At 35.5% G+C, this 23,544-nt stretch overlaps 3 protein-coding genes across 3 annotated transcripts in view; 1 reads left to right on the top strand and 2 right to left on the bottom strand.

Moving 5' to 3' along the window:
* Window positions 1-13,793, bottom strand: part of LOC128866047 (probable serine/threonine-protein kinase DDB_G0282963) — a 285,646-nt gene extending 271,853 nt beyond the window's left edge. Inside the window, exon 1 of the mRNA XM_054106520.1 lies at window positions 12,105-13,793. The gene's annotated coding sequence lies outside the window, so the exon portion shown is untranslated. The remainder of the gene's footprint in view (window positions 1-12,104) is intronic.
* A 2,271-nt stretch (window positions 13,794-16,064) lies between these two features.
* LOC128867465 (periodic tryptophan protein 1 homolog) lies at window positions 16,065-17,703 on the top strand. Its single transcript, XM_054108674.1, has one exon. The coding sequence runs from the start codon at window positions 16,176-16,178 to the stop codon at window positions 17,547-17,549; it is 1,374 nt and encodes a 457-aa protein (XP_053964649.1). The 5' UTR covers window positions 16,065-16,175; the 3' UTR covers window positions 17,550-17,703.
* LOC128867466 (U7 snRNA-associated Sm-like protein LSm11) lies at window positions 17,627-18,648 on the bottom strand. Its single transcript, XM_054108675.1, has one exon. It carries the CDS (start codon window positions 18,533-18,535, stop codon window positions 17,723-17,725), a length of 813 nt encoding a protein of 270 aa, XP_053964650.1. The 5' UTR covers window positions 18,536-18,648; the 3' UTR covers window positions 17,627-17,722.
* Between the last annotated feature and the right edge of the window lie 4,896 nt (window positions 18,649-23,544).

The following is a 23,544-nucleotide window of genomic DNA, read 5'->3' as shown; positions in this document are numbered from 1 at the left end:
CACGAAATTTTCAAACGACCCTCGTATACTACCGCTGTTTAATTCACAAGTGACAAATACGATTGACGTAGGACGCCATTTGCAAAACTTATAAATCTTCCACTAGGGAGCACCATCTTGGCGCTGCATTTAGGGCCGCCGTCTGGCATTAAGGGGGGAGCCTGGTTTATGAGGTCTAAAAATTGCATCTCTTTGCGATTTTTTTTTTTAAGAATAAAATTAATTTAGCACTGCAAAGTTTTTTGTATCATTTAATGAACATTTAAAAAGTATAAAAAATGTTTGTACTGGTTAAAATAAGTTCAAAAAATGTTTAACATAGAAATTAGTAGAGCGCTGCAACGGTGGAGTTTCCAACTGGCGTACAAGATACAGCTCGTAATTATTATCTAAAGCAAAAAATTCAAATTGATTTCTAGTTATCATGATTTTTTTCAATTAATTTCAACTTTTTGGAGGTTTTTTCTATAAAAAAAAAATTCTCTTCAACTTGGTATAAAAATCTTGAAAAATTTTTTTTATCTATTTTGTTAGTTCAAATAGAAGAGAATTTAACACTGAAGGGAAAAAGATATGATTCATTTCAAAAGGTTCATTCGATTTTTTTTCATTCATGTACGCCAATTCAAAGAAATCATAAAAATGAAAAGTCGAGAAAAGAAGATAAAGTTTGTACTATAGCTGTCCGGTCACAGCGTAACTACCTAACGCTCGCCTACCTTTGGCTTTGTATCTACGGAAATATTGAGAATTAGGATCTGTAACTTTGTGTGAACATTCTGAAATATATTAGGAATCGCTTAAAACGAAAACAAAAAAATTGATTTTTTGACCTTATAAACCAGGCTCCCCCCTTAAAAACTGTTATTAGCAGCTGCTATTTAAATAAAAAAATTGAAATATTTTTGTTAATAGCCACAGCTATTTTTCCTACAGAGTTGCATGTAAATTCAGCTCTAGTTTCAGAAACTTCTGACTGCCCCTATACTTTTATGTAGTCTATAAGTATGTATGTTTGCATTTAGAAAGTATTGGTAACACTGACATGGAGAAATAATATAATAATATAAACTCCTTAAGATTTGCCTAACTTATTTTCCAAATTCGGTTTTAGCCTGCAAACTTACGGTTTGCTTCGCATAGCAGAAAGGATGCCAAAAGCATCAAAGGCAAATCGAAAATCTTATGGCCGGGGTAATGTTCAATAAACTTGTTTTAACCCAATAAAATGCTCTAACGCTATAAAAGCATGCATAGCTATGTATTTACATGCATACACAATAACAAATAAATAGTCGCACATGCATACATACATATGTAGGTATGCATCTTTTCAAAGTGCTCTCGAGGCAGCACCAGTGTCAACCAGCTAAACTAGTTTAGGTTTATTGACAACCAAAGGTACCCAAGAGTAAAAAAGGTAAACAAGTATTCAAGACGTTTGCAGCAAGCAGAAAAAACAAGCCACCGATTAAAATAAGTAACAACTTACACATATGGCTGCATAGTTATTGTTGTAAGTGTACTCGTATTAGAAAAATACGAGTATTGTAGGTATAGTAAATGAATAGAGATTGTGCTTGAGCAAACCCGCATTGGTACTACACACACATACATACGTACATGTGCAGGTACTTATGTAGGTAGATGCCTATGAATTTAACCACCAGCCAGTAAAAATAAGTAAAAGTATATCAGTGTGTTTAGTGCAGTAGGTGGAAAAACTGCGCGATGGCAGGCAAAAACTAGATACGGAAAATACGCAAATGAAAAAATAGGAAAAAGCAATAAACAAAAAACCAAAAACAAAATACGAAAAATGTTGAGTCGAAGAATGCATCTTGCATTGGTCATAGAAAAAATGTAGTATATCTGCAAAGCAGGAAATGAACCTTCATGCACTTTTAAGTACCTTTTGCATAGGCCTTCGATTCCACTTCAGCTTGTGGCACTTGCACTGCGAATAATATGTATCTACATATGTACAGTTTGTCAAGAAAGTATTTTGACATCTGGTAATCTAGCAAAATTCAGACATATGGCATACTTGTTCATGGTTTTCTTTCAATATTTGATTTTATTTGACTGATATAAATAATTTATAAGGCAATAGCAGAAAATATAGTTATTTTATTTAAAAATAGCACAAAAATAATAACCAAAAACAATATACAGTAAAATTCCCCATTACGGACAGCTCCAATAACCGGACAAATTTTGGGCACACAGGTTTTTCATTCATTTTTTCATACAAATATCATCCTAATAAACGGACACTCTAATAACCGGACGCGGACAAGGTATTTCAAACCATTTTCATAAAAAAATTTCTCATAAACGGACAAAATTCAAAAATATCACAAGCAAGCTTTGTTGTTCATTATAAAAATGAAACAGGTGATTCCCCTTTTAACATGTATACACTAATTCAAGTCCTGTGTTTTAAATTAAGAGTAGTTTTCCATTCAGTTTGTTAAGTCAGTTGCATGCGAATGGTTGCGTTCAAAGGTTTTCTCCAAATGGATCAAAATGTTTTCACTGAGGACAACAATATAGGAGTTCAATTTGACCAACAAGATGATACTATGGACATAAGTGATTCAGAAGATGAATTTTCAGAAGAAATAAGTGAGCCTATAACATCATAGGATGAGGCTTTAAAACTTGTTGCGGGCTTGAAACAATATGCAAAAAATGAACATTTTAAATTAAAGCAATCAAGCATTACCTAATTTTTTCAATCAAACTAGTATTGAAATGTAAAGACTTGTACAATGTACTTAATCGCTATATGTACATATATGTATTTATATGTAATACTAAAGTATGCAAATATTCTTTACTTCCAAAAATTTCTTAAATAAACTATGTACAATACAATTCATATGTGTGGTATATAAATATTTTGTGACTTCATCCCTTATAAGCGGACATCTCCCATAGCCGGACAAAAACACTGCGACGGTGAGTGTCCGGTTATAAGGAATTTCACTGTATATACACTTCAAACACAGCTGTCACTATAGTATTTTTACATCGAACACATGGGCTGAAAAGTCCCGTGCCTAACAAAGAAAACACATTTGTTGTTGTTCAAAGTTAGCGTTATTCATCAACGTAATTTCCATTAAGATGAGCTGTACAAGCTTTACGACGTCATAGACATAGCGCAGCGAATAAAGATTCAGCGGCTATGTTGACTGGGTCATGTTGTCCGAATGGATACAAACGCTCCGTCTCTGAAAGTATTCGATGCGGTACCAGCTGATGGTAGCAGAGGAAGAGGAATGCCTCCTCTGCGTTGGAAAGATCAGATGGAGAAGGACTTGGCTTGAATGGGTGTGTCCAACTGGCGCCGGCTAGCATGAGAAAGAAGCAGCTGGCGCGCTTTGTTAAACTCGGCCAAAATCGCGGAAGCGGTCATAGCGCGAATTAAGAAGAAGAAGAATTTCCATCAAGAACAACGCAAACATTCCAGCGCCGCTCTAATATTTCAATACCACTTTGTGGAAAGATTTAGCTTTTGCTTCAAAATAGGCCTCAGTTTCAGCCTCCTGATTCGAGCGAAATTTCTTACCGGCGCGTATTTGTTTTTAGGTCTACGAACAGTCAGCCGCTGGAAGCCAAATCGGGTGAATCTGGTGGATGTGGGAGTAGCTCGAAGTTCAATTCATGTCGTTTTCCCATTGTTTTGATTGACTTGTGAGGTTCTTGTTTTTGGTGAACAGTGAGCAAACGCGGCACTCACTTTGCCCAGAGCTTGCTCATAGTCAAATGCTCACTCAAAACAATTTTATGGATTTTTTTGATGCTTTATACTGTTACCGCATCATTTGGACGTTCACTGCATTGAGCATCTTTGGTGTCTCTACCACCACGTTTGAAGTCAGCAAACCTTCGTTTTATTGTTGTCTCTGATGGAGTGGAGTCGCCATAACACTTTTCAAGCCATTGCTTCGCTTGAACGTTATTTTCCTCTATCAAGAAACAGTGCAAAATTAAAACACGAAATTCTTTTTGATTCATTGTCTTGAAAAAAACAATAGTAGCCACACTTTTAGCACAATAACTCACGAACTAATGAATAGAATATCATGAAATTTTAACAAATATCTTCTTAAGTTTAGTACGAACTGAAAAAGAGGTCAATGCAATAAAACTAGTACCACCTATGTGTTAGGCCGGACTTTTCAGCCCTTGTGTTATAACCCCTTAAAGGTCCCCCTTCTTATAACATTTATAAATTTTGGAACATTATAGTCCTGGGGTATCTTGTAGCATTCCTCGAAAATAAGTTTGCCATAAGGGTTGTCTCCACACTTTATTGGGTCCTTTGATGTAGTACAGCATGATTTTAGTCTCATCACAGAATATCACATCATTCCAGTAGCTATCTGGTTGAGCTGTATAGGTAACCGCTTTTCAATAGGCTGTGCAGAGAGCAATGGCTTCTTTCGAGCAACTCGTGAAGTACGATTGTATAGCTCGTATAATTGTGCTTTTGCAAAACTCGGCGGACTGCTTGATGAGAGACTTCGCCTCCACATTCAGCTCTAAGCTCGCTAGCAAAATTTCTTGTCAAAATCTACGTGCTTGCGGCACTTTTCTCAACAAAATACGTTCGATGCGGTGAATTTTTTTTGCGATTAGGTGATTTGGTGATTAACGTATGTGTGACTACTCAATGGGATAACGGTATATCAAATCATCTTAGCAAACGATACCGAAAATAGATATGTAAAAGCACTTTCTTGACAGCTGAGAGAGGCATTTGTTTTGTTTTTGTACTCGTATTTTTGTTCTTGCTCCCTTTAGTGGATTTAAAAACTTTACACCTACGTACAGGTAACTGAAACTATGTAAGTTAATGGAATATTTTGAAATGCTCTTCACATTCAATAAGAAGCGATGGTTTTAGTTAAAAAACACAAATGACTTAAATATTTTAGTATGTCAAAACTTTTTCCTGACAAACTGTATGTATGAATATATGTATGTAAACAAGTGAATGCCTGCTTGCGCTCCTGTGCGACGTATAAATGCATATGCAAACATACATGTAATAAATATGTGTATACGTATGTATGTATGATATCGAAAATATTGACCTCCACTCCAGTTGTGTGTGAATAGAATGAGTAGTATTTCTACTCACATTGCAACCAACCGCAAGCTACATATTTACATACGCACAAATTGTGCGCAATGAGAAATTAAATGTGCAAAAATGCAAAAAATGCACTTTCTTGTCGCTTTCGTAGACTTCGTAGTATTCATTTCAGTAATGGCTTGAAAGGGAATGCTTACGAAAGCCAAAGCAAAGGAGATGAAATTCTAAGGAGACATTTGTGGTTTTTGCCAACAATTTTTAAACCTACCCTGTTGGAAAAAGGGGACTTATTTCACATAGCATTAACAAAATACACTTCAAAATGGTGGCACTACTATTTTAAGAAAGGAAAATTTTCAAAAATCGATTTTCTAAAAAGTGCAAATTCTTACTAAAAGAAGAATTCTTCTGCATGTGTAGAATTGTTAAGGAAAATGCCATTGTGACATAAAAAGATCGAGTAGTGGTCGGAAAACGTGAAACAACGTAAGCAACCATCTCATGCACTCAGACCTTGAACAACCTGGAAAAAGCGATAGATCCGATCGGGATAAAATTTTTGCTTATTCTACACATACATATACACAAGGTGGTGCAAAATAAATCACCCTATCGGAGGATCTATAGGTTTTCAAATGGCGTCGTACGTCAGTCACATTTGGTACTTGGAAATTGGGCAGGTGCAGTACATAATCCGACAAGCAGCGGAGCGCGTAAAGCTCGAAATAAGTATTTCCATCACTTAAAATCATTCTTTTTTATTAAGTAAAAAACTTATTAAAGAAAAATAAGAAAAATGACTTTCCAGAAGACCGCCATTTTGTTATTTTTCCAAAAAAAATTCCCATTGTAACACCTGCCAGAATGACAAGCATACAGAATAATAATCAGTTTAACTTTTTCATTTCAGATGTCCTAAAGATCCAAAATCTTGTTGACAAAGCCACCTATCTTTTTTTAAGACGCTTACCTATCTTTTTTATGTCAATAATAAGATACTATAAAATCAAAACGATCGCGTTTTATTTTGTTCAAAAAAATTCCTAAAAAATATCTATAAAAAATTAGTATTTGACCAGACTACTACCTTAAAATAAATAATCGGATGATTAATTTTGTGCCACCTTGGATGTATGCCTTTATGACATAGGTTAGGTTAGGTATATCTGGCTGATCTGAATAGATCTCACATAGACCACAAGGGTCCATAGCCGAATTAGTTTTGTTGTTGTCGTGTTTAAACATAGTTCCATAGTTCATAGTTTTAATAAACAGTTTAAACTTTTGTCAGCAATATCCTTCAGAGAAGAAAAGTGTACCGATCCCAGGCAGTTGTAACGAGTTCTGCTTAGAGCAGGACAGTGGCAAAGGAGGTGTTTTAACGTACCCCTTTTTTCTTCGCTTAAGTTACACGCGTAGTTCTGGACTACTCCCTTTTAGCTGCGTGATATGGAGTGAGATAATGTCCCGTTAATTCTTCAACCAATATTTTACATTCCTTCTTTGGGAGTGAAAAAATAAAGTTGGTTATTTTCGTATTGCAAGTTCGTAGCATAGTTTTGCCAATCCTGTGGGAGGTGGAGTCTTCCCATATAGACTGAGCTTCCAGAGTTAGTTCCTCGTCTAGTTCAGTTTTCAAAACTGAGAGTACTCATCCTAGGCAAGCGGGTGCCTGCCTTAGTGTGCTCGTCAACTCTCTCATTTGCTTCTATTCCCTTGTGCCGGTACCCAGTAAATTGTAACCTGTCTATTTTCGCAGAGCTCATCCATTTTGATTATAACTTACAGTGTTGCATGCACTCCGAGCTACTCATAACAGCCAATATTGATTTAGTAACTGCTTGACTATCGACGAAGATGTTTGTGCGAGTGTCGACGCGAGTAAATTCCAACGTTAATTCTGCTGTTTTTGTTACAGCATAGATCTCAACTTGAAATATGCTACAGTGATTAGGAAGCCTGAACGATTTTTAGAAATCAAACTGCGGGCAGAAGACAGCCGCTTCTACTCCTTCCGCCATTTTGAATCCATCTGTAAAGAAATTGTGTACGTGGTGATGGGATTCTAAACCCTTCTACCTGCTATTCTGTTCTATTACAAAGCCAGGCCTCTTGTTAAAGCTTACTTGTGGGGCAACGTAGTCTGACCTTCCGTTTATGTCATGTATGTTACTGTGACCAAAAAGTTTTTGTGAGAATTGTCCAGTCATCCTCAGTAATCTTTAATGCAGATCTTTAGGCTGAGTTTCTTACTACTAATTCGATTGGATGCCAGTCGAGAAGTCTTTCTATTGCCGCTTGAAGTATTAGAGTTGTGCCCATAGCGCCAATTTCACATATTCCTGCAATCCTTTGCACGCTTTCCAATCTTTTGACGTAAGTCATTTTATCGCACGCCGTCCACCATACTAGGGAACCGTAGAGCTTTTTTGGCCTGATAACCGCCATGTACATGATTGCATGTGTGAGTCGAGGAGATGAACCCCAAGTCTTACCGGCATGCGCATGAGGAGAAGAAGCTTTCTTTGCTCTTTCTTCCACATTAAATCTGCATGACATCATACTATCTACAATCTAGGGGCTCTAGGTATTTAGTCGATGTTTTAAGAGTTAATTCAACTCATCCAAGTATCGGTTCATTACATAAACTACGATCATAATTATTAGTTAATATTTAACAATATTTTTTAAACAATTTGTAGTTAAAAAATGTTTCAAAATTTTCAAGTCCACCATTTTGAATTTCAATTTTTGCATGTCAAAAATAAAACCGACTATTTACTAATAACAGTTAATTTGTTTCAGACACTCCAAAACATGTGAAGCGTAGGGATAACTGCAGACCGAATTTATCATAACAAAAAATAAATTAAATTTTTTGTAATAGTTTTTGATGTCAGTATTTACATTTAAAAAACTTAAATCAATAAAAACAATTTGAATATGAAAAAAAAATACTTAAAAAAAATTAAAATTTTGGTACTAACCCTTTAAGCAGTTGTAATTTTCCAAAGCGTGTCGGAGTGGCCCAATGACTCCGCACTTTTCGCACTTTTTGGTAATGACTCACTTCAATTTGATATTGAACATAAAGCAGAATTAAAGTAAAGTTTAATCTTTCGAATTCATGTTGCATCTTCTACAAATGTATTTACTAAGTCCCCTCTATCGTCCGAGAAGTATGGCACGTGTTCGTGAACGCCACTGTGCGTTCGATATTGTGGAACGTTGACTATCAACTATGTAGAGTTGTTTGGCGCGTGCTTTGTGTGACGGTCTAGAATCTTGTTGAATCATTCATTCTCTCATCAAAATGTTTTGTTGCACACGAATTCATAGCTTTCTGAGCACTTTGCGTAGAATTTGTTATATGTATTAATCTTAGTCAAGTCATGCTTGACTTCTTCTGGCCATTGGAATTATTAAATTTACGCATAACCTCTCTCTTTAATCATTGTTAGGTCACTTAAGTGGCAGAAGATTAGCATTTTGGGAAAAATTTTTCAAACGGGGCATACAAGTAAATCAACATTCTGAAAAATGTTCCTTATTGCAATGTTTGTTAAGTACAGCAGATTTATTAAATTCGGGCAAATTTTTTGTTGTTACATTACCTTAACCCAAAAATTATCATTGCAATAATGAGATCCAATTAAAATTTTCCATAAACTTTTAAGTCATAATTTTTTTGTTATTAATGGTTTTTTACGTATTTGCTGGGTTAAAGTTTCTTCCTCAAACACTTGATACGAGAATTATTTCCGCCTTTAAAAAAAAACTTAATGATTTCCTCCATTACTTTAGTTGTTAGCTAATATTCACTTGAATTTCGAAGATGATTTATAATTTACTCATTAACTAAATAAACAAATTTTTCTAAACATACGATTTTTGATAAAAATTGAGATTTTAGTTTTTTAAACAAGTCCCCGATCAACTGAGTCCATGTAGCTTCATTTGAAATTTCGCCTTTTAAACTCATTAAATTATACTTCGCAACAGAATTCAGACCCAACTCAAGTAAACACAAAATGAACTTCAATGAACTTAATTTAACTTGACTTAACTTAGCTTAGCCTGCCTTGAGTCCTCTTAACTTAACTTAACTCAACTTAGTTTGACATAACTTAACTAAATTTTACTTACCTTAACTCAGCCTGACTTGAGTCAACATAATTTTACTTTACCTAACTTAATTTTACATAACTTAACTTAGCCTGACATGAGTCAACACAATTTTTCTTTGTTTAACTTAACTTTTTATTTAAATTAACTTAACTCAACTCAATTTGACATAACTTAACTTAACTCAACTTAATTTTACTTAGCTTCACTTAGTCTGACTTGAATCAACATAATTTTACTTTAATTAACATAACTTAACTTAGCCTGACTTGGGTCAACATAATTTTACTTTATTTATCTTAACTTAATTTGACTTAACTTAATTTTATTTAACTTAATTTAACTTAACTTAATTTTACTTAACTAGCCTGACTTAAGCCTACTTAATTTTACTTAACTTAACTGAACTTAATGTGACATAACTTAACTTGTCTTAACTTAAAAGCAGTTCACTTATGAAATATGTGAAATATTCTAAACTATTTTCCCAAAGTGAATCCATTTTAAAAATCTATGTACATACGAGTACATACATATATAAAATCTTCATTCTTAAAATGAAATGCATAAAGCCTGGAAGAATTTGTGAACCTTATATTGCAAGCTTGTTCCCACCGCTGTTTTTGAAAAGCACCACGGGGACTGCATACATCCCGTTTTCATTGTTCATAGTTTTTTGCATATGGCACTCAATTTTCGTTATAGAGATATGGGTATTAAAATAAAGAAGAATGTCGAGCGAATTCAAAAATATATATTTCTTATAACAATCCTTGCGAAAACAATTGAAAAATGTTTTTTTTAAGTTTTCGTCCGCCTTGAACATTTTCGTGGGATTTATCCAAACAAAATTGGGATAAAACCATTACAGACCATTTTCACAGACAATTTTGGCCTTTACAGAGCCTAAAGCTTCAATACACTGCAGAAGTTTTCTCGTAATTACAGTTATATTTTTATTTATTTATTTATATTTTTAAATTTTTCATACTTAAGGTCTTATTGCCACCAGCAAAAAAATACAAATTACATGCAAAAGTTTGCATGAAATGCACATGCGGACCATTAAATTCAGGCATGGCACTGTAGTGATTTTTTTCGTGCGCCACTGTAAGTAGTTGTGTAAGCCACTTAGCAAGTTGCTACTTTAGTTACTTTTTGTTGGCGACCTTTGCAGTTACGGTTCACCGTATTTGCGGGTTGAAACTGAAACCTATTTTGGAGAGCGCAATAGCGAGAATCAATATCAGGAACGAAGAAATATATTTTTCGTTCTTAATTTATTGGTTTGTTTTAACTTTTTTAGCTGAAAAATGCACCAGGAGCACCAGCAGCATTATATAATATTTGAACAGAAGCAACTATAAGCCTCAGGAAAGACAAATACGAGTACCAATACAATGAAGAAGAATAAGCAAGAACGAAAAAAAGTATGAACGAAAAATTTGTGACTTTAAAAGTTCTGATATCTACTTTCATTTGTTTACCTTTAACAAATTTATATCTGTATTTTGTATTCTGAAACTCTGATTTGTGGCCTATAAAAGTTAGTAAGTCTCAGCCGAGACCCCTGTGTTTGATACAGACCATCCTAATCGTTCACCCCTCACTTTGTATTATCCACTAATAATTTTTATCTAGAGCTGGAAGCCTCTGCTGTTAGCGCTGCGTTTGCTTCAATTTATTTAATAATTTATTCTTATGTAAGCTTTGTAAAATAAAAATAGAAAATTAAAAAGTAAATTTTAATATACTGGCGATTTCCACCCACACCCCTTGCAGACAGGAAAATGGAAACAAGCGATGTGTCACAAGCCGCCACAGCCTCGATTGCCTTCATGCCCCAAAGCTAACTTGCGGACTACTGATTGACAACTGATATTGGTATTTTATGATAATCGAAGAAAATGAAGAACTTCTGGTGGCACTTAAGAAGAATAAATCCACTACGACTGTTTAAATTGCGCATATTGTACGAGCTTTACTAAGTAGAAGCTTATAAAGTCAGTTACGAAAACAATGTTTAAGGTTATATTTAATGTTTTAGCTTTAGTTTCAAGAACAACGATAATGACTATTTTGAACAGTTTTTTTCTTACTTCTATTATATTTTTTAAAGAATAATGTATAGATACCTCTGAGTACCATTGGTTAAATTAAAGAGAAAGATAATAATTGAGAAAGATAATAATGATTAGGTAGAAAGTCACTTTGAGCAATTTAACAAAATCCCCAAACCACATAAAAATCTCAGTGTTGGTACAGATGAAACCAAGATGGGGCTACGCCAGGCGGCATCCCTACCGGCAGGGTACAACAAAGAGAGGTTTAAAAAACTCATAACCCTCCCCAAGAATAAACTGAGAATGCTCACGGGCATTCCCACAGGCCACTGCAGAATGCGAAGTCATCTACACATAGTCGGGATTTGGTCTACAACGTGTTGTTGACAACTCTATTACTCTTGCAGATATATACACGTACATAAAGAAAAAAAAAACAAAAGAAAGTGTTTCGAATAATTCACCTTTTATTTGCCTAATGATAGCTCATTTTTGAAACACTATGAATTCTTCTGCTTACTCTTATCTCGACGATGGTCAGTAAAAAATGGGAATGCCCACAAACTAGCAAAAAATCCCCAGTAAATGAAAATTTTCAATTACTTTGGATTTGTGCCCGCACTTCGCCAAACACGATGTATTTTTAAATCTCTGGGAATTGTACCCTGTTTGTGACCAGCTTAGCTTAACACCAGGTCTCAATTGTTCTCTCGTCACCATTAACGCATGTTTGTACGATCATCAGCATATGCATGAGATCAGTGAAAAATTTCTAGAAAATACATAAAGGAAAATAAATGACTTACCTATTACACAGTTGTCTTCCTCAACTGTAGCCCTAGGTATTTGATTCAATTCGACAATTATGTATGTATGTATGTGGGTTTTCCCAATATCGCTTATCTCTTTCACTTGAGAGGTCACTGCCTTGCTCATGAAAGTGTTGCCATTCTATATTTGCTGGCCGCTATTTCTATATCGACATAGCCGCTGCTGCTGCTGCTGACCCTGAGGCAGAAACTTGGCTGCTTCAGCTGACCGGTTGTTCCACACGCGAAATACGCACACGTAAACGTAATTAAGAGGAAACAAGATGCAGCAGCGGGAGAACGTTTATGAATTGTGAACGACTCATCCACTACGAAAAGACAATAACAAACGAGCTACACGGGTAGACAAAGCGAACAGAAAGGCTCATGTGGCACATATAGTATAACGTAGACCCAGGAGATCTTTTCGATGCGTCGAGTGCTGAATGTGTATATCCGAAGCAAGCTGCGCTATAATCGCCAAAAGACACTAATAAAACAAAGCAGATCCGCCGGCCGCGTTATCGAATCGCTGACACATATACATACATGCATACGTATGTATGCGAGGACAGATGGCAAAAAGGTTTGTTTTTAAACTCATTTATTTTTCATACACTTTTGTTGCTATTGGTAACTCCAATAACTACTGTCGGCGAATTGCTATTGGATATTAGAAGATGCACATATAACACACACACGCACACGCACGCTTGTGGGTACTTATTTCAAGTGGATGAGTTGGTGTACCCTTTGCCTTTTCACTTCCTCAATCACTAGCTGGCGATGACCATTGCTTTGGATGCTTGCTTAGACCAAAGTGTTTGATTTTTTTTTGTGTTTTTGCTGTTGTTAATGATGTTAGTGTTGTTAGCAAACCGGTTTCCTGTTACGTTCCTCGTTCGCATTCGTATGGAGCTCGTTATTTATTGTTTTTATATTTATTCTCATATTTTGTTTTGTGATTATTCATCTCCAATTGATTTGATGCTGATACACTTCGAGTGATTGGATTTCAACTGTTGTTGCTACTACGTTGTATTTAATATATTGTTTCGATTTTTGCAACACTTTCAAATTCTTTTCGTATTTTAATCACTTTTAAAGACTTCTGTGCCAAACGGTCAGCATTTATATACTTTGCATATGTACATACATACAATACAAAACAAAGTGAAACGCTCTTGCCAAATTTTTAAACAGCTTTGGAATGTTACGCCGATTACCGAAGGTACGCAAAGAATAATAGTAATCACGCCGATACAACAACAATTTGACCGCGACACAGTATAAAAAAAAACTCTGAACGCAATTCGCACGCAACACTGCACAAGTGGCAATTCCAAAAGAATTATAAACAAAAACACAACATACACGATTGCTTCCTGGCAAACACTGTTGTTCCGTTTCCTTCTTCTGGCAGCCCTTAATTCAAAAAACGGCAAAAACTGACAGGCTCCTCTTAAATTTGGCAAATATTTCACGGAAATTATTATTTACTTCACAAATTGTAGCACACTCTCAAATTTCCAAATTCTAGTGGCATTCACTTATCGCTTCTAAAATTCACGCTATTCACTGGACGCATCAATACGACGAGAATCCGTGCCAACTACCACTCCGATCACTCGCATCATTCGAACTTAACTCGATTTTGAATATTTCCATTTCGACTGCTTAACGTTGCGCTATTGAAGCAACTGTTCCAACAATAACAACCCCACCAATAAATGCAAAGTAAAAACCGAAAAGAAACAACAAAATATGCAAAGACAAAGAAAACGAAAACAACAACAGTGTGCTAAGCCGTAGAAAAACCAGCATGTGGATGCTTGGGTCCACAATACAAATAGCAACAACACGTTGCGAAAAGTAACCGCTCCCTTTGTGAGCGTGAAAAAGAGAATACAAAACATAATCAATTTGAGTGGAAGAGCATTGAGTGAGAATCGAAGGTTGATAAATAAAAATGTGGCGAGAAGGAGAAAACAATAAATATGCGCTGCCACACTTGTAATACTAAATTTGGAATTATTTTCGATAACAAATTTTAAGGCCTAAAAATGAATTGATTAATAACTCAATATTTGACTAATAAACTATTAAGTATGCAATAAGATCAAACAAACAATATATTTTAAATAAGTAAATATTTAATGAGGTTCACCCTGCATTTTTAACGTGCTGACAAAAAGAAGAAAAGTTTATGGAGCTTTATTGAAGTGAAACATTTTTTGAGCCTCAGTGCTTGTTAGTAAATCTGGTTTTTCCGCCGTAGATAAGAATAATGTCACAATTATTTGTTTTGTTTACATCCGTGTGTTTACTCGGCCATTTGTGTACATTGAGAATGTATAGTTGATGATTCAAATAATATCTAAAATAAGATATTCCAAAAAAGACATGGAAAAGTGTATATTGGGCTTGAAAAAATTACGCAGGGTAAAGGACCCTTTTTGGCGTTCCTGGAGTGGAACCGAAAAGGCAAATGTGGAGGAGCACATGCTGATTATGACGTGATGGAATTCGAAAAGCAAAAACAAAATACACGTATGTTTTTACTTATATTCGCCTTGGTTTCGAGTTGAATATTACGAAGTTGAAATTTTTTTTTTGGTCGAAAAAGTTAAGGTTACCATAAATTTTGTGAATGAAATAAAAAACGAACGAACAAACTGACTGCTATGACGAAATTTGTACCACAAATTTTTGCAAAAATTGTAAAGACTACTCAATTCAGTGCTTTGAATTAATAAAATATGCCCAATACGTATAATTCAATATTCTACAATAAATTAAAATAACGTAAAACCTTTTTTGGTGTAAAATTTATTGAGTACCGCCTCTGTGAAAGTGTCCATAACTACAAAACATTTGCATATTCAATACAAATTAGCAAATCGTGTAAAATATTATTTAAAAATTAATTAAATCACTATAACTTGTAAAATACATGCATTTAATTGTTTTCTTTACAATTAAAACTAATTATTTCACTTACATGAATTGCCAGTGCAATTCGTCAAAAACTTTCATCATTGCTGGAAGGGCTTTTGTTAAATTACCTTCGGTGGACTAATATACCTATCCAAATCTCTCCTCTTTGATGGTGGAACTTTGAGGGTGCAGCCATAAGTAGATGTATGTATGAAACGTAGTACTTCAAGCAGTATAATTGAGAGAGCTGGAAGAAATTAATTATCCATAACAAGTCACCAAAAGCAGTTTTTTTCCTTGCTGTCCACCTCGATGCGTTGAATCTTTCTTGGCTTTCAACTTACTTTCGCTTATTCTTCCTCTTATTTTTGCCTGTTTATTTTCTGTGCTGACATCATGGGCGTGGCATGGGAAAATCTTGTATTCTATCAGTCTTGCTACAGCGTTACGAATTGTTTACGCTGTTACAACTACAAGAACTACAAGAAGGCAAGTTAATGGAACTCAACAAGTAAAAACAAAATAATAAATTATAATACATATTCCGTACTTACATGCAAACTTCAATGGGCTTTTGGCCCAAAAATGTTACTGTATTTTTGTAAGACATTCCTTAATTTTTCTGTTATTTTTGAATATCATTAAAATTTTTTTCTATTTTTCAACCGTTGTAACCTATTACACATTTATTATATTCCAGGCTGGGCATACTCGGCGTTTTATGCAAAAAATTCAAATAAACCTGGTGGCATTTCTAAATGGTCAATGTGCTATTAAAATGGCGTATACATACTATATTTATGCACAATCCATTTTATTTCGAATATTCTATTCTACTTGGTACACAATTTTTTATATAAATTTCTTGTTCTATTCTTCTGCATTGGGCGCAATAGATCTTTCAGGTCGCAGTGCTAAATTCCCTCAAAATAATATTTCAGTAATTGTTCCACCAAACCGTGAATACTGCTAATGTCGCGACATTAGCACACCGTATACGCAAACCATTCGCCATACGTCAATTTATTTTGACAAGCACGTGTTTACGTTTCTTTCACTTGGTGGCTCATTTGTAGTTTTTAGCAACTTGTTTGCCGATTTTCCATAAAAACGTAAAATAGAATCATAAGCATGGAAGAGGAAGGTCCTCAGGAAGCCAGCATTGACTTTGTGCCAGCCCTATGCTTTGTGCCACGCGGTGTTGCTAAGGAGCGCCCCGAAAAAATTGTACTCACACAGTCGGAACTGGCTCGTATTATTGATGAAACAAGAAGCCATCTGCAAGATGAGGGTGAATATGATGATGACGATGATGAAGACAACGAAGACGAAATGGAAATAGATAACGAACCAGTACCCAGTGGTGGGAATCGCAATGAAGGCGATGAATTTGATTTCGCTAACTACGACAACGAACAAGCTTCCAATACGGCTGATATTAGTGCTGTTGTTGATCCCACTGAACAATTGCCGGATGAAGACAATGATTCCGAAGCAGAGGACGAAATTATTAAGCCAACTGACAATTTAATATTGGTAGGTCACGTGCAGGACGATGCTGCATCTATGGAGGTTTGGGTGTTTAACGAGGACGAAGAATCGCTGTATACACATCATGATTTCATTCTTCCTAGTTTTCCACTGTGCATTGAATGGCTGAATCACGATCCAGGAAGCGATAAAACAGGCAACATGTGTGCTATTGGCTGTATGGATCCTGTTATTACCATTTGGGATTTAGATATACAAGATTCTATGGAGCCCACTTTTAAATTGGGTTCGAAAGGAAGTCGCAAAAATCATAAAGAAGCATTTGGGCATACAGATGCCGTTTTGGATCTTTCTTGGAATTGTCACTTTGAACATATACTTGCGAGTGGTTCTGTGGATCAGACCCTAATACTTTGGGATTTAGATGAAGGACAACCACACACTACCATAACAGCATTTGAAGAAAAGGTGCAATCGGTGGAGTTCCATCCGGATGAGGCACAAAGTATTTTAACGGGAAGTGCTGATGGTGTTGTACGTTTGTTTGATTGCCGAAATGCTGATACAGTTGACAGTGATTACGTTAAATGGAAAATACCTGGCGAAGTCGAAAAAGTGTTGTGGAATCCGAGTGATACCAATCATTTCGTTATTGGCGCAAACGATGGAAGTCTGCACTATGCGGACCGCAGACAGCCGAATAAACTGCTGTGGTCTGTTAAGGGGCATGAAGAAGAAATATCAGGTGTATGTTTTAATAAAGCTGTGGCCAATTTGTTGACATCCACATCGACGGATGGTATGTTGAAAGTGTGGGACTTCAATGTCGGTGCCATCAAAGAAGTATATTCTCATGACTTCCAAATGGGGCGGTTGCAATGTATGAAACAATGCCCGGAGGATCCTTTTACACTTGCGTTTGGAGGCGAAAAGCCGCCACGATGTCGCATCTATAATATCAAAAACTTTGAAGTTGTGAGGAAGGTTTTCAAAATACCTGAAGTTCTGCAATGAACGCTTCCTATTCAGATATAATAAATTGAAATGTGACAGTGATTTCAGTTTTTATTAAAGTGTAAACAGACTTTATTATTTTTATTGTTTTCCATTATACAAAAAATAAAAAGATAGATTTTTTTATGCAAATAAAACTTGCTATAACTTCCTAGTAGTATTAGTGATTCTTCTCAATTGCGAGAAGTTTTTAGCGTACTTGGTTTGCTTATTTCTATTCCATGTGGCAATATATTCACTAAAGCCACTTGCTCGCCACGGACGAAAAGCTGCTTTAACTCTCTACTAATTTCTACAGTTTTCCTATTAATACTCTTCACTTGCTGTCTCGGCAACTCGATACCGAGAGCTCGCAATCTCTCAGTACAATCTGCTGGTTCGCCACACATCTTATTTACGCCATATTTGTACTTGCGACGGCGCCACGTTTCTTTTATATTGCGCAGCCATAAATTCCAGAATTTGTCAAAACATATCAGCGTCCCTTCCACACTTCCGCGTATTCCGCTTTTTGTCCGTATCAGTACACGGACACGATGTTGCTCTCCTATTGATTGCTTTAAAGATGCCATTGGCCCAGTTACTCCATCGAGATATGTGAAAATATTATGCATGTCCTTCACCTTACGGCGGTTTCCTTTTATGGGCATTTGATGTGGCTGGAAGCGACGTTGCTCTCCCTCTTCAGTGTTCATTGTCGGTTGCTTGGAGTAGCTCGGATTAGTGCCACTATCGACCGCTTTCTTATTTTTGTTCGTTAATTTTGCAGCAGGCTTATCGAGATCCAAAATGCCAACACGTTTGTACGCACTCTCCAAAGCAGCGATATTTTGGTAAATCACTTTTGGTTGCCGCTTAGTGATGACGAAGCCCGGCTCATACAGAGCGCGCAAGGGATCGAATTTTTCGCTGGTAATATCTAACTCGCTGTCCATGGAGCTGGTGGATTCTGGCTCAGATTCAATGGTTGGCAAATCTGTCGACATTTCTTGACAACTTGAGGAACAAACTAACTCTCTAGACTAATTTGGTATATTAAGACTAAGCTGTACTATTCAATTCAAATAAATGCACACAACTGTTGCTCGAGGAACAAACAAACCACTCTCAGCTGATTAATGCAAGAAATATGGGGATGCCACGGTATATGAGTAGTAAACAAGAATGCCAGATCGAAATATTATTAAATTCGTAAAAGAAATGAAATCTATACATTTTGTTTAGCGAGGTATTATATATATTTCAAAATATTATACATATAGGTATTATATAAAAAATAATTTTGTTATGTGTAAATTGGCTGTAGTTTTCCTGTAGTGTGAACAGTTTTTCTTTGCTAACCTAAACTAAACCTAAACTTCAGTTCAATTTATTAAAAATATGCTTACCCGAGTGCACCTACTGGTATTTCATATTTTTATCATTTCAATTTGAATCGACAATAGTATAGTGTTTTATGGGGTTATTATTTTGAAGCCCAACCGATTACGCGGAAAGAAATCCTACGCAATAATATTTAAAAAATGATTTAACCAACATTTTAAGAATTGCATCATATTTTTATTTTCAAAATGCGGCAAACAATATCAATTCGCATTGCCCAAAGGTACATAACTACAAATGCAGATATGTGCATAAATATATATGTAGGCATTCGAAAGTGCTCACTTTCTTTATTCAATTAATAGTGTTTAATTTTCTATGGCATAATATTGTCTTTACATCATAAATATGCTGTCTTAAATCTAACCCATACTAAACCAGGTGTTAACTACTTTCAATGTGCATATTATTGCAATGGCGAAGTCTCGCGACTGGCAACAATAGCGATAATAGCCAAATCAAAAACATGAAGTTAGACAAATACGACAGGTGTTTACATGAGACAGGAGTTAAGTTAGCTGCTATAACAACAGAACTCGCTGATACGAGCTGCCAGATGAATTTAAGCAGGGGTGCATGCGCATATGTTTTGAACTTGTAAGTGAATAAACGAAAAGTAAAAGAGTGATTCAGTCTTAATATAAATGTATACATTTAGAAGTAAAGTGTTGGAAATAAAGTAAAGCAAGTGTGTTGCCATTAATTTGCGACATTTATTTGGAAATCCAGTGATCGAACTCAGAGGAGTTGTTGTAAAAGATTTATTTGAATTGTAACCTAAGAAAATTCGTAACAATTGGTGCCAGAGTTGGAATTGTTGAATAAAGTCCCAAGAACGGAATCTAGAAAATGGCAAAGTGGATCGAGCTCAAGGTTCAGCAGAAGAGTCTGAGCAGCGTGGCTAGTTAAGGTCGAGGGCGACAATGTAGACGAATATGTGTTCCGGCTAGAGAGCAGTCATCGACCAAAATGGAGAGAAGGCAGGATTAACAAAACATTTACAAATATAAGCATGGGAGTGATTATGGCTGCATTATCGCCAAGGTCATTGCATTTGGAATCGAAAACGCCGTAGATGTCTTCGCAAATATTCTCGCAGTCATCGGAAATGTCAACGCGGTCTTTGCAAATGGAGTCGAAAATATCACAAATGTTGTCACAAATATCAGCAGAAATTTCAAGTGTGTTGCCATTAATTTGTGACTTTTATTTGACAATGAAGTGATCGAACTCAAAGCAGTTATTATAAGAGATTTATTTGAATTTTAACGTAAAAAAATTCTTGAATTGCTCATCGTTTCTTGCAAGCTTGAGCAAGCTCGATCTAAATATAATTCGCGCCCCAAAACTTTCGGCGTTGGCGTGATTGGCATATTACACTACAAAGAAAAATTCTCATTATTTGTTCACAGTTTTTAGTTAACATTATGATCCAAAAATGTATTATGTATTATTATAATGTTAACATCTGTGTTTTGTTTTTCCTTTTACGAATCATCTGACTGTTATGACAGCGTTCAAAGCGCCCATCTCTCCATATATATTTTCAAAGCCACGCCAAACAAGTACCTGGTAAAACCAGCCTGCATTGGGCCAGCTCCTGTATATATAAGTTTGACAATGAGTGGCGTTGTTGACCAGATTACCATTTTCGTAACTTGATTTAACTTTTGACGTGATAACGTCTTATAATTCGATTTAGCCGGCTGCACGCACGAAAAAATGTGTCGTTACCTTGCTCATTTATCGTTACCTTGCTCATTGCCGTTACCTTGCTCATGTGTCGTTACCTTGCTCATTGTCGTTACCTTGAATGAACTGCAAGCGAAAGCGCGGAACGAACAACAAAGCAAACAAAGCAAACGAAAGGCAACGTTCGACATCTTGCTCTCTCCTATTTAAGTGAGCGTATATATGTATGTATATGCGCATATGTACATATATAAATTCACGTATTTGTATTTGCATATGCCTTCTTCCTGTGTGCATGGTCATGAACCATTTCTCTGTTGAGAATAAACGATGATAGGAAAAATACGAAATGAAAGGGAGTGTTTCAAGTGTAATGTGTCTTGAGAAAGTCAAATCGATGATGATGCCTCTTAGTGTTGTTTACTTATTAACGTCTGATGCACAATCGAAATTGAACATATCTTTCATGAATTTGATAAATGTTTCGTCATTTTTCACGTATTCACGTGTAAATGTAACTTGACCTATTCCATTGCAATTCCATTTACCTCCTCCTCTATATCCATACAAAATATCTATCAAACAAATAAAATTAAAATTTTGTTTTGAAAATTGCAACCATTCCATCAATATTTTCTTATGACGTTGTCACGTTAAACTATCGTCAGTAAACCGACTTTACAGACAACCTCTTTTTTTGTTTTTTGTTATTTAGGCTCGGAGTTTTAGTTCTTTCTTCATGATATTTTTCTGGCCTTGTTCTAATTAAAACATAATGTTTATAATTTTGTAAAATATAAATTTTTTTTTAAATTATCATAGTTCAATAATTCCCTCAGTCTTATTTAGCTTTACTTTTTGTCAACATCTGGTCGCATTGACCCCCATTGCCGTTATTGTTGGTGTTCTTCTCCTTTCAGCAGTGAAATCTCTCTCTCGCTACTGCAGTGTTGCCTAGGTTTGGAAATAAAAACGCACTAAAATGCCAATTTTTGAATAATAAATAAAATACCACATTTTGAAGTGAAAACTTCTTTAGAATCGTTGGGAGTGATTTGAGACTCGATGAAACGAAAAAGCGACACCAAAAAGAAGAAGAAAAAAGATATACGTATATATATGTATGTATAGAAAATGCTTCATTACCAGGCACACAGAAGGATGGCATAAGCAAATTTAAATTTGTGAATTTATATATGTATGTATATATGCGGATATATGTATATATGTTGTGTGTATGTACATATGTGCCTCGCCACAGCAAAACATACGGTAAAATTTCTCAAGAAAACCAGCGCGCATTCATAGGCACAGCGCACATTCATAGGCACAGCATTGCATGTACAGTAGGGCGGGTCGATTTAAAAATCGCTCATTGCTCTATGAAAATCGTATTCTAGGGATCAAAATAAAAAACTTTGCCGAAGGAACCATACCTCTAAAACGAATTCTGATGTACCCCAATTTCAAAATATCACCATTTTTGGCCTTTACGTGAAAAAATCAGCTAAATGGCTATGTTTTTTCTTTATTTTTATTTATTTGTAATATTATCTATTTTTTCTCTTAAGAAATTTATTTAGTCAGAACATATGTAAATGAATGAATGTGAGTTATAGAAAAGAAACTAAAAAGTTCGACCCATATTGGGGGACATCAGAAATCGTTTTAGAGGTATGGTTCCTTCGGCAAAATTTCTTATTCTGATCCCTAGAATATGATTTTCACAGAGCAATGGGCGATTTTTTTGCCTTCCCATAAATCGACCCGGCCTAATGTACAGTAACCTTGAACAGGCAGCTGCGGTTGTCGAGCATTTAGAAACATATATTTACATACATATATGGGTGCAAACATATTTACGGAGCCGCGGGCAACCGACTTGACAAAAATTGAATATTGGCAAATAATTCTACGCGAAATATTCCAATATTGACTATTTTCGAATTGTCGAGAAAATTAGCATATGGGCGGCTCATTTTATGAATGAAAGTACTTGCTCTTAGAACTATGAGCTCGAATTTATAAACCAATTTTTTGATGATGAGTTTTTGTTGCACAGTACAATAGTTGAAACTGTTCGGCGCCGCCGCGACTGTTCAGCGCTATGGCAACTAGGATGATGGCCGCTACGCCTGCGCCTATTAATGCATTTTGTTCTTGTAGTCGCTAGGTATAGAATTTTAGCTTTGGACGACATACGCATTTACAGGAATAAAGTGAGTGGCCTGTGTGTGCGGTTGTATGTAGATGCATATGTGTATATTAATAAGCATTGTTTTGCTGGAAGTTCAGAACACAAATATGTATGTATGTACGTACATAGGCTAGGCCATAGTATAGCATACATACATATGTATAAAAAAATACCTGTCTAACGGTTAAACGCGATAGAAGTGAAACCTTCCGTAAAACAAACTGAGAGAGAATGAGACGAAAGCAGCATTAGGAGCGGAATAATTATATGTTCATTATAATATTGCCATAAAGTTCATATTTTATTTTCTTCATTTTATTATTATTCATCCTCAAAGCTTTCAATTTCAACAAATGATACGAGTGGCTTATGAAAGCTAAAATATGATACAAATGCTTTGGTTTCCATGTTGTCAACATATCTTTGAAATACCGCGTCAATTGTTGTTTTTGATCTCATTCTCTCTCAGTTTGTTTTACGGAAGGTTTCACTTCTATCGCGTCTAACCGTTAGACTGGTATTTTTTTTTACTTAAAGAACTTTGTATGCGTGACAAATTGCCTTTAAAATGTGCGTTGTTTTAAATAAATGTGTTATCGTTATGTACAATTTAATTTATGAGCTTTTTGTTAAGGGAAACTCTTTTGTTAAGAGAACGACTTTTTTGCTATATTTCAGGTTATGTAACAAGGAACCTTTTGTAAAAATGTCGTTATGGTTTCT

The sequence above is a fragment of the Anastrepha ludens genome, chromosome 6 (genome assembly GCF_028408465.1).
Source record: "Anastrepha ludens isolate Willacy chromosome 6, idAnaLude1.1, whole genome shotgun sequence".
In the NCBI taxonomy this organism is placed as follows: Eukaryota; Metazoa; Arthropoda; class Insecta; order Diptera; family Tephritidae; genus Anastrepha; species Anastrepha ludens.
Note: the sequence above shows the minus strand (reverse complement) of the source record. Positions and strands in the feature narration are given on the sequence as shown.